The 12,504-nt window shown below is 42.9% G+C and overlaps 1 protein-coding gene across 1 annotated transcript in view; it reads left to right on the forward strand.

The window, feature by feature from the left end:
- LOC111952219 (UPF0606 protein KIAA1549-like) overlaps positions 1-11,093 on the forward strand; it is a 93,281-nt gene extending 82,188 nt beyond the window's left edge. Inside the window, 4 exon segments of the mRNA XM_070435254.1 lie at positions 2,784-2,847; positions 2,849-2,898; positions 3,259-3,407; positions 6,323-11,093. Of these exon segments, the coding sequence (XP_070291355.1) occupies positions 2,784-2,847; positions 2,849-2,898; positions 3,259-3,407; positions 6,323-6,520 (461 nt within the window). The 3' untranslated portion in view covers positions 6,521-11,093.
- The last annotated feature ends 1,411 nt before the right edge of the window (positions 11,094-12,504 follow it).

A 12,504-nucleotide genomic window follows, 5' to 3' on the forward strand; every position in this document is an offset into this window, starting at 1 on the left:
CGTTGCTCCAGAGCCTTTCCGTTCACCTTCACACTCCTGGGCCAGACTACACTCAATCATATGACCTACTGAAGAGATAAGTCTTCAGTAAAGACTTAAAGGTTGAGACCGAGTCTGCGTCTCTCACATGGGTAGGCAGACCGTTCCATAAAAATTGAGATCTATAGGAGAAAGCCCTGCCTCCCGCTGTTCGCTTAGAAATTCTAGGGACAATTAGGAGGCCTGCGTCTTGTGACCGTAGCGTACGTATAGGTATGTACGGCAGGACCAACTCGGAAAGATAGGTAGGAGCAAGCCCATGTAACGCTTTATAGGTTAACAGTAAAACCTTGAAATCAGCCCTTACCTTAACAGGAAGCCAGTGTAGGGAAGCTAGCACTGGAGTAATATGATCAAATTTCTTGGTTCTAGTCAGGATTCTAGCAGCCGTATTTAGCACTAACTGAAGTTTATTTAGTGCTTTATCCGGGTAGCCGGAAAGTAGAGCATTGCAGTAGTCTAACCTAGAAGTAACAAATGCATGGATTAATTTTTCTGCATCATTTTTGGACAGAAAATTTTTGATTTTTGCAATGTTACGTAGATGGAAAAAAGCTGTCCTTGAAACAGTCTTGATATGTTCGTCAAAAGAGAGATCAGGGTCACATTCACATTCCCAGTGGGTCAGAAGTTTACATACACTCAATTAGTATTTGGTAGCATTGCCTTTAAATTGTTTATCTTGGGTCAAACGTTTCAGGTAGCCTTCCACAAGCTTCCCACAATAAGTTGGGTGAACTTTGTCCCATTCCTCCTGACAGAGCTGGTGTAACTGAGTCAGGATTTTAGGCCTCCTTGCTCGCACACACTTTTTCATTTCTGCCCAAAAATGTTCTATAGGATGAGGTCAGGGCTTTGTGCTGGCCACTTCAATACCTTGACTTTGTTGTCCTTAAGCCTTTTTGCCACAACTTTGGAATTATGCTTGGGGTCATTGTCCATTTGGAAGACCCATTTGCGACCAAGCTTTAACTTCCTGACTGATGTCTTGAGATGTTGCTTCAATATATCCACATATTTTTCCTGCCTCATGATGCCATCTATTTTGTGAAATGCACCAGTCCCTCCTGCAGCAAAGCACCCCCACAACATGATGCTGCCACTCCCGTGCTTCACGGTTGGGATGGTGTTCTTCGGCTTGCAAGCCTCCCCCTTTTTCCTCCAAACATAACAATGGTCATTATAGCCAAACAGTTCTATTTTTGTTTCATCAGATCAGAGGACATTTCTCCAAAAAGTACGATCTTTGTCCACATGTGCAGTTGCAAACCGTAGTCTGGCTTTTTATGGCTGTTTTGGAGCAGTGGCTTCTTCCTTGCTGAGTGGCCTTTCAGGTTATGTCGATATAAGACTCGTTTTACTGTGGATATAGATACTTTTGTACCTGTTTCCTGAGGCATCTTCACAAGGTCGTTTGCTGTTGTTCTGGGATTGATTTGCACTTTTCGCACCAAAGTACGTTCATCTCTAGGAGACAGAACGCGTCTCCATCCTGAGCGATATGACGGCTGCGTGGTCCCGTGGTGTTTTTACTTGCGTACTATTGTTTGTACAGATGAACGTGGTACCTTCAGGCATTTGGAAATTGCTCCCAAGGATGAACCAGACTTGGCTGATTTCTTTTGATTTTCCATGATGTCAAGCAAAGAGGCACTGAGTTTGAAGGTAGGCCTTGAAATACATCCACAGGTACACCTCCAATTGACTCAAGGATGATGTATCAGCTCTACAGTAAGTTCTAAAGCTCATGACGATTCATTTTCTGAGAATTGTCCACCCGCTGTTTAAGTGAGGCATCAGTCAACTTAGTGTATTAAACTGTCATGACTGAGTTGATACAGTAGATTATAGGTGAATAATCTGTCTGTAAACAATTGTTAGAAAATAAGTTTGTCATGCACATAGATGTCCTAACCGGACTTGCAAACTGATAGTATCTTTTTTAACAAGAAATGTGTGGAGTAGTTGAAAAATTAGTTTTAATGATCCAACCTAAGTGTATGTAACTTCCGACTTCAACTGTATGTGATTATAATGTAATAGTATGTGTAGCTACCTAACTGCTGAGAGGATAGGAAGAGCATTTCATTTTTCTTATGTTTTCCCCGACTGTAGGCTACATTGAGCCATACATACTGTAGGCTACATTCTGGCATTAATTGATACTTATCGGTCTATATTACCAGATTTTAGTGGGGGATGTTTTACTTGTGTGTGTCGCTGGGTCTGGCAGGGAATTGGCCTCATACATTATTTAGTTCATTTTATTTTAGTAGTTAATGCAGTGTGTCCCAATCCGGTCCTCGAGTAACCCCAACAGAACACATTTTGTTTGTCACCTTGGCAAAAACACCTGATTTCAACCTGTCAAGGCGTTGATGAATTAGTTGACAAGTAGAATCAGTGTGTTGTCGGGTGAAAAAAAATTGTACTGTTAGGGTATCGAGGACCGGAGTTGGGAACCACTGGTTTAATTGATCCAGTCTCCTAACGGCGATTCCTTTGGTTATCTTCTTTCGATTTTCACACACACACACACACACACACACACACACACACCACACACACACACACACACACACACACACACACCACAACACCACACACAACACACACACACAACACACACACGCACACACACCACTGAAACAATGACTGAAGGCTGATGCACAATTATAGAAGCTATGACGTTTATATAATAGGACCTCTATTTGACATTTGTGCTGTGTTTCAGACAGAGCCAGGGCTCCAGCTACCTGCCACAGGTGACCTAGGACACGTTGACCAGCTCCCGCCAGCAGCCACTATTCACCAGGGGCCTGTACACTGAAGACCTCCCTTCTCTGCCAGGCACGACCAGTAGGGGCAACAGGTAACCCACACACAAACACACACACACACACACACACAGCTCAACAGTCACTGGATGTATGTGTGTCTAACCCAGACTACTCACCTCTCTCCCATGAGCCTGTCAGCCTCAAACAGCCTAGTCTCTATTGAATTATTAAAGAGTCTGGGTCTTGGTGTGCTGTGAGAGTTACACTAATATAAATTGACTCTGCCTTATGGAGTGCTGCTGCTGCACAGAGATGTTAACTGAAGGAACTGCATCAAAGTGTATTACAGGCCAGTGAGGATTAAATGTCAGATATGCCTGAGGGTTGATATGTATATTTTTGTGTGTGCTCGTGTGTGTGTACGTGCATCTGTTTGTAGGTGCCCCGCTCCATCACCTGACCCAGATAGGTCTTGGTAGCCGGATCAACGGGGGGTACCCGGCGGGGAGCAGGGCCCCTCCAGGTCAGACTGGAGGTTCAGGGTGGGGACCGTACGCTGACGATGAATACAGACCCACCAGAGACCCTGTGAGTCCTGCTCTGACTTCACATCGCCTTATGAGACTTACTGTACCTCCGTTTTTAATCCTTTCCTCCTCCCGCTAGCCTCTCTAGATCTCCAAATGTACTGTACAATGGCATGCTCTTGTTCTTCTAGACTCTATGTTGCTGCATATCAGTTTGAGTTCTGTAGTTATGGATGTTGGTTCACTGTACAGATGTAGGTTCTTAATTTGATCACCCTGTTGCAGGAGAACTTGTCTGCAACCCAGGAAATGGAAAACGTGTAGTGTATTTGAGGTTTAAAAAGGCTTCTGGGGCCTCCCGGGTTGCGCAGTGGTCTAAGGCACTGCATCGCAGTGCTAGCTGTGCCACCAGAGATTCTGGTTTCGAGTCCAGGCTCTGTCGCAGCCGGCCGCGGCCGGGAGGCCCATGTGGTGGCTCACAATTGGCCTAGCGTCGTCCGGGTTAGGGAGGGTTTGGCCGGCAGGGATATCCTTGTCTCGTCACGCACTAGCGACTCCTGTGGCGGGCCGAGCGCAGTGCACGCTGACCAGGTCGCCAGGTGTATGGTGTTTCCTCCGACACATTGTTGCGGCTGGCTTCCGGGTTGGATGTGCATTGTGTCAAGAAGCAGTGCGGCTTGGTTGGGTTGTGTTTCGGAGGACGCATGGCTCTCGTCCTTCGCCTCTCCCGAGTCCGTACGGAAGTTGCAGCGATGAGACAAGACTGTAACTACTACCAATTGGATACCACGAAATTGGGGAGAAAAAAATAAATATATATATAAAACTTTTTTTTTTATGCTTCTGAAGTTTGTAATTTTCACTTTGAAATGTCAGATGAAAAATGTATCAACACCAACGAAAAATGTCTTTGAATGTTTTGGTATCTAGTGAAGAGCTCCTCTTTGTCTACACGCATTCAGCATCGTTCACACCCTCTTAAGCTTTAGCCCCACCCATCTCATTTTGCTCTCTTTGAGCGTTAAGAGCGCACACTTGACGGTACAGCCAATGATTTGTTTACCTCTGGATAACATGAAAACAGCCTAACCAGCTCTGCTGACAACAATTTCATTATGCTTTTTTGCCGACGTTTACTGACTCTAGCCATATTCACTGGGTGTTGTACACTTTAGCCTAAGACATGTAGCTAGCTAGCTAGGTCAAGAATGAACCTATCTGTAAGATCACACACGTCACGTAACGTTAGCTAACGAGCCAGCCAGCTATCGTTAGCTAGTTAAACAACAATGAACATAGTGCCAAATCATGTCGTTACTTTAAAAGAAAAATGTTTGTGTAACCTTTATTTAACTAGGCAAGTCAGTTAAGAACAAATTCTTGTTGACAATGACGGCCTCCCGGGGAACAGTGGGTTAACTGCCTTGTTCAGGGGCAGAACGACAGATTTTTACCTTGTCAGCTCGGGGATTCGATCCAGAAACCTTTAACCACTAGGCTACCTGCTGCCCCTGAACGTTATGTGTACGTTACTACCCTGCATGATTCTGCTGGGAGCTAACCAACCAGGTTACATGTTAGCTAGCTAACATTAGGCTCTAACTAGCAAAGCAAACAGTTTTGGGATACGAATAATAACGTTATACATGTAACGTTAGCTAGGGAGCTAGCCAGCTAACGATAGCTAGTTAGCTAACAGTACACTTTAGCTTAAAACATGTAGCTAGCTAACTAGGTAAACAATGAACCTAGCTCGGAAAACAACCTGTAAGATCACACACGTCATGTAACTTTAGCTAACGAGCCAGCCAGCTAACATTAGCTAGTTAAACAACATTGAACATAGTGCTAAATCATGTCGTTACTACCCTGCATGAATCTGCTGGGAGCTAACCAACCAACGAATGTTAGCTAGCTAACATTCGGCTCTAACTAGCAAAGCAAACGGTTCTGGGATACGAATAATAACGCCATACACGTAACATTAGCTAGGGAGAGCCGGCCAGCTAACGTTAGCTAGCTAGCTAACAGTACACTTTAGCTTGAAATGAAACTACTTTATGTCAAAATTAGAAACGTGTAATATCTGAAAATGTAGCTAGCTAGACTATCTTACCCGTCCGTATACATCATCATGCATGATGTACGCGTCTCCCTTTCACGGATGCTATGCCACGTTTGCCCTTAGTTTGTTGATGTAATCTGGAGACAGGTGTTTTCTCCATCTCTTTAGCTATCATTCTCTAATTCCACTGATTTCAAAACTCGATCCTCCAGAAAGTGGAGAGCAACGTTTATGCAGCTCCACTACACTACACATTTTTTTTTTAAAGCCGCGTTCGACAGGATTACCAACATAGACTGACCAGCTCAAATAGACAGAAGCAATCTATATGGCAGACCAATCCGAACTTCTGGCTCGTCATGTCCAGCCCACTCATTATCTCAGCCAATCATGGCTAGTGGGAAGGTTGCTGACTTTTTCTGTGGCTTAACCAACAAGGCTCATTTAACAATTGTATTCGTATTTACAGATGGCATACACGTTTGTTATTAGGGCACATAAAAGTTCACGTTCCATTTTTTTTTAAAGCTAAAATGGCTCTCCTGTGAAGTCGTGACTTGCGACAAACACCTAGTTTCCTGAAACGGGTCACAAATGTCCATGAATTATAATCCACATAATATTTCACATTTCCTGTTGCTGCAGGATCATTTTCCTGCTGTAGCAAACTGGTGAAAATTAAGATCCTGCATTTGTAGTTATTTTACCTCCCAGCTGTCAATCTGTAGAGATGAACATTCCCATGATCTATTGAGAACTGTAGTGAAATAAGCAATGTAAAAACACACACTTTCCTCTTTTCTCCTAAAACTTCTTTCTCTTCTCTTTTTCCTCTTCTTCTTTCCCTCCTTCCCTGTTTGCGTCAGGTTCTTCTGGGCTACCCTGACTACTCCTCCTCCTCTATGTTCCAGATGCCTAGTAGAAGTGCACTAAGGGAGCCCTCATCCCCCCTGGCCCACCTGGACACACACACAACCGGATTCGGCTACCCTCCAGAGGAGTCCTCCTCTCCCCCCAATCACTCCTCTGCTTCCCTCATCAAGGCCATCAGGGAGGAGCTGCTGCGCCTCTCCCAGAAACAGCAAGCCGTGCCCAGCTACCACAGCTGATCACAGATGGCCTCCTCTGGTCCTCACTGAACCTTAACCTCTAATACTACATCCACCAGTCATACCACTGCCCCTGCCTGCCTGCTCCAACCTAGCAATGCTTCCCATGGAAGTTCCGTTCTACAGGAGGAGAAAGACAAGACCGTACTGTCTTGGGGCGGCAGGTAGCCTAGCGGCTAGAGCATTGGGCCAGTAACCGAAAGGTTGCTGGTTCGAATACCCAAGCCAACAAGGTGAAAAATCTGCCGATGTGCCCTTGAGCAAGGCACTTAACCCTACTTTGCTCCAGGGGCGCCGTACTAAAATGGCTGACCCTGGAAAACAACACATTTCACTGCACCTATCTGCTGGGCTGGGTAGAATGAGGAGGTTGTTTCATATGCCAGCTGGTAGCGTAAGCATGGCTAGAATCATTATATGAATGAACTGTTCTCTAGGCTCTGGATCTTAGCCTCTGGCTTTCTTAACCCAGACTGTCCTATGGCATACAGTATACTGGACCAAGTGACCCTAGTGGTTAGAGGAAGAAGGTGAATGGTCCCCTGCTCTCCAGCGTTGGCCAAGGTATCTCTGCCCAAGCCTGGCTATAACCGCTGATCCTAGCCCAGTTTTTTTTATTTGAGGTGTTGTTGCTTTCTTCCTTTTTAAACAGCATTCTAGACTCTGTGTGACGATAATAAGCAAAGTGGTTTGATTCTCTCTCTCTCATCCTGCCTTGACATCCTAACAACATTTTACACAACAGTGGGATTTCTCTGCCAGTAGGGCATCTGTCATTTAGGCTCAAAACATTGATACCATGTTACCTTTAACAATGAGGGATCTTACCATTACCATGAGGTATTTATTTGGTTTTTGAAGAGCTTCTTACTTCTCCTCCATCCTCCTTTGGTGCTTCTTTCTACGCTTTGTGTTTTCCGTCATGATATTGATATGCGCAAATCTGTCAAAACACGCCCCAGGTGCAGTATTACATTGTTTTCCGCCACGAGCCACACAATGCCTTGTGTTGTGACAACGTGAGGGAGTGCAACTGTCTCAATCTACTGTACAGCTAAAATCAGAGTTCAGAGCAGACAACACTAGACACAGACAGACAGACACCTGCAATAAACATACTGCAGCAACTCCCATGCATAGCTTTACCAATGCAGTAGTGGAACCAGAGATATTTAATGATAGAGCACTGCTAGGTTTAGTTTGTAACTCACCCCACTCTACTCGAGCCTTGTTTAGATTTTGTGTTGCTTCAGCACAATGTCCACATGTTTGTCCTAATATATCCAGGTTACTGATGATGCTACCGTATTAATATTAAGACTCTTTAAATACCAATGTATGGTAAACTACACTGAACAAAAATATAAACGCAACATGCAACAATTTCAAAGATTTGAATGAATTACAGTTCATATAAAGAAATCAGTCAATTGAAATAAATGCATTAGGCCCTAATCTATGGATTTCACATGACTGGGAATACAGATATGCATCTGTTGGTCAAAGATACCTTAATGAAAAGGTAGGGGTGTGGATCAGATAACCAGTCAGTATCTGGTGTGACCACCTTTTGCCACCACATCTCCTTCACATAGAGTTGATCAGTCTGTTGATTGTGGACTGTGGAATGTTGTCCCACTCCTCTTCAATGGCTATGTGAAGTTGCTGGATATTGCCCGTAACTTGAAGACACACCAATCCAGAGCATCCCAAACATTCTCAATGGATGACATGTCTGGTGAGTATGCAGGCCATGGAAGAACTGGGACATTTTCAGTTTCCATGAATTGTGTACAGATCCTTACGACATGGGGCCGTGCGTTATCATGCTGAAACGAGGTGATGACGGTGGATAAATGGCATGACAATGGGCCTCAGGATCTCTGTGCATTCAAATTGCTATCGATAAAATGCAATTGTGTTCGTTGTCCGTAGCTTATGCCTGCCCATACCATAACCCCACCACCACCATGGGGCACTCTTAACAACGTTGACATCAGCAAACCACTAACACACGATGCCATACACGCTGTCTGCTGTCTGCCTGGTACAGTTGAAAGCAGGATTCAGACGTCACACTTCTCCAGCGTGCCAGTGGTCATCGAAGGTGAGCATTTGCTCACTGAAGTCGTTAACGACACCGACCTGCAGTCAGGTCAAGACCCTGGTGAGGATGACAAGCAGGCTGATGAGCTTCCCTGAGATGTTTGACAGTTTGTGCGGAAATTCTTCGGTTTCGCAACCTACAGTTTCATCAGCTGTCCGGGTGGCTGGTCACAGATGATCCCGCTGGTGAAGAAGCCTGATGTGGAGGTCCTGGGCTGGCGTGGTTACGGTCTGCGGTTGTGAGGCTGGTTGGACGTACTGCCAAATTCTCTAAAACGACAGTGGAGGCAACTTATGGTAGAGAAATTAACATTCTCTGGCAACAGCTCTGGTGGACATTCCTGCAGTCAGCATGCCAATTGCACCCTCCCTCAAAACTTGAGACATCTGTGGCATTGTGTTGTGTGACAAAACTGCACATTTTAGAGTGACCTTTTATTGTCCCCAGCACAAGGCGCTGTTTAATCAGCTTCTTGGTATGGATTATGGATCCATAGCAATGGATATATCAATGGAAGGATTATCTTGGCAAAGGAGAAATGCTCACGAACAGGGATGTAAACTAATTTGTGCACAACATTTTGGGGAAATTTGCTTTTTGTGCGTAAGGAAATATTTAATTTCAGCTCATGAAACATGGGACCAACACTTTACATGTTGCGTTTATATTTTTGTTCAGTATAGACAGTAGGACCACAGTATTATAGTTTTTCTATATATATTATACTAAGGTCATTTATTGAGCGCACAGGACCAAATATGTATAATCATTCATTTATGAATTCATTTGTAGCATTTTATCATGTTTTCTGACCGCCAGGCCTAAATCAAAATGATTGACAGGACGGTACTAGGGAATTGGGGTGTATTCTCTACTTGATGAAGTGGATAGATTCGACCACGCATTCTTATCTATTCAATGCACTGTATGCAGATTACTGGGTGCACCTTGGCTTTTCACAGTGAATATCCTTCAGGCCACACCAACTAAAATGTAGTTGAAAGATTCATAGGTCATTCAATGAAAGATTCATAAGGTCAGGTCAATGAAGCATTGTATTGCTCAAGGAAATGCTGTCTTTTCCCTGCTGAAAAACAGGGCCAGTGGTCACACACTGTCAGTCTAGGGGTATTCTTATTTCATTTCCTCCTTTTTCAATGCAGTATTGAAATGTTTAACGCTGTTCTTTTCCCACCGCATTTTCAGAGTTTGAAAGGAATCTGAAACTCATGTACTGTATTGTAATTGTTCAACGTTTACTGTTCACAGTTAACCTGTCAGCGTAAGATGTTTTGTGTATTTGATGTCATTTTTATTCTTGAATGACCTTGCCTCATGTTTTTTGTTCCTCCTCGATGTGTCTTTGTTCAATATTTTTTTAAGTTAATTTTGTTCAATAACATTTTCGACAGAAACTCCCCACACGTTGCTATGCTGTGGGGATTGAAGTTATATTTTATTTAAATGAAATAAAAGAGAAAGTATTGATTTTGGTTGCAGGGTTGAAAGAAAACAGACATTTATTCACTGACTTGGGCAAAGTAATAATATACCAGTGTTGAACATTGTCCCAAATATGTCCCAAAGGTTACCGCCATAACACAAAAACAAACAGAGAAAATATGGAACCAAACTGCACCAACTACTGTAATGTACAGCAGACACACACTAAATACTGTCCCACTGAGCACATACTGGTTGAATCAACATTGTTTCCACGTCATTTCAATGAAATTAGGTTGAACCAACATGGAATAGATGTTGAATGAACGTTTCCAACATGTGCCTTATGGATCCGCCCTCCCTTTGATGGTCTCCCACTAATGTCTACCATCCTGTCTCACACTACCTGCCTATCTGTCTGTCTGTCAGATGGAGTCTTAACCAGGCTCTGTTCACTCCAACAAGCACTGACTGTATGGGATCATAGTACAGTACTGTATGGCATTTTGTAACTACTGTAGTTTGAAGGTTGTTAAAAGGATTTTCTCTCAACAATGGTTCTATTGGTCTTAGCAGGTGATGCTACAGTATGTCGTCGTTAAATAAGCCCAGTGATTATTTAACACTGTTTCTGGATGTAGTCGAAGATATACACCCATGCAGTTGGATTGTAAACTGAGTTACATGAAGTGATTTCACCTCTGGTTGGTGTAATTGGCTTCGATCACAACACTGTACTATACTGTACTGTCCTGTACTCTATGTCTCCACCTGCTGGTATTGTAACCCCACTGCACATCAGATGTCGTTCGTGTGTTTTTTTCCCCCTTTATGTTTGGCTGTTGTGTCTTGTTGTATTGTGAAGGTCATACTTTATGTTGGCTGGCCCAACTATGTTTTACGTGTTTATTTGTTGAGTTGCATGTGTCATTCATGTAAGGCTGTGTGTGGTTTGTTTTCCATTTGTGTTGCCCACGCTGTTCCCGAAAAAAACGATAGCTTTTAAAAACGGATGAAACCTAAGTGCATGTGTCCTAAGTTATTTCATACTGTATTCTAACGCCATGCGTCTTACATGCAACAATGATTAGGAAGCAAAACATATTGCATTCTCACATATCTGCTTATTGTTGTCATTTTTTGTCCCCTGAAAGTAGTTTTGTAAAATGATCATTATTTATTTTGCAGAGCACACCGTTTCTCTGTGTATGAAGTTTATTTATTATTACAGTCTTCTTAGCGGTGCTGTTTCCTCCTAGTGGAGGTCCATCAAATTGTGTTTTTCATAGGCTACTGCAATAGTCTGAAGATGAGAAGTACCAGATTTAACCACAGGGTGGTGCCATCTCATAACAAAAGACCATGTGGTGAGCTTTTCTGATCAAAGAGAAGGCTCCTCTGTTGCAAGTGAAGTCATCGCTCTTGCGAGACAGGTGAGTGTGTGTGGCATCATTTACCACCGACACTTTGGAGAATGTACACAATGTTCTCATCCAGCAGTTTTTGAAGTTTCACTGTTGAAAAGCGATATCCCCCTGTTTAAATACAGCAAAGTACACACACTGCAAACTTCAAAGAGTGGGGCATTCAAGGAGTTGGTCTGATGGGAATTAGTGATGTCATCGGTCTCCACCCTTACTTGCAGGAACAATAGAGGATGAGTAGACCATTAAATATTTTAGACCATGGCAACAATGAGGAAGTGATGAGAATGGGTTATGTATGAATGGTTGAAAGAGCATAAGGAACTGTAAACTTCAGGCATCATAATGTCATTTTCAACCATAGTGATAAACAATGTAGGTGGAAAACTGCTGAGTTGAATTATAAACAAAATGGTGGTTGTGTTGCAATTAATAGAATTGTCATAAGAGACTTGTGGAATAAGCAACGGTGTCAATTGATGACTGTTTAAAATGTAAGATTGTATGCATTGTTACCAATGGAAATACATTCCACTCACTGCTAAGTCAACCCAGGCCTACCATAATGCACTGTTGGTTTACTGTAGGGCAATTCTACATGCTTCATAAACAACAGGTGTAGAATAACTGACATTTTTACTTAATCTATTAATTCAGTTGTGAATTAATGTAATTAGCTGAGACTAATTTTCACTTTAAAATCTATTCCAAACAAAAAACATTGATTTCAAAGTATACCAAACCATACACTAAGACTACTGTGAATAATTTACACAGCATGACCTTGGGACTATAATGTTCTATCAGCGCAAATCATAGTTCTGAGATATTGAGCATCAAGGTTTTCACATCCCAGATTTCAGAACTGCTCTCTAGTGAATTGTTCTTTCATAAATCATTAAGGTCCTGATCTTGAAGGTGCCTAAAGAGTATCAAAATCCTGAGACATTTGTTAATCTGTTTTTTAGGGGTGTGTAACCGCAGATAGGTTCTATCTGACACTTCTGAAT

The sequence above is a fragment of the Salvelinus sp. IW2-2015 genome, linkage group LG26 (assembly GCF_002910315.2).
Source record: "Salvelinus sp. IW2-2015 linkage group LG26, ASM291031v2, whole genome shotgun sequence".
NCBI lineage: Eukaryota > Metazoa > Chordata > Actinopteri > Salmoniformes > Salmonidae > Salvelinus > Salvelinus sp. IW2-2015.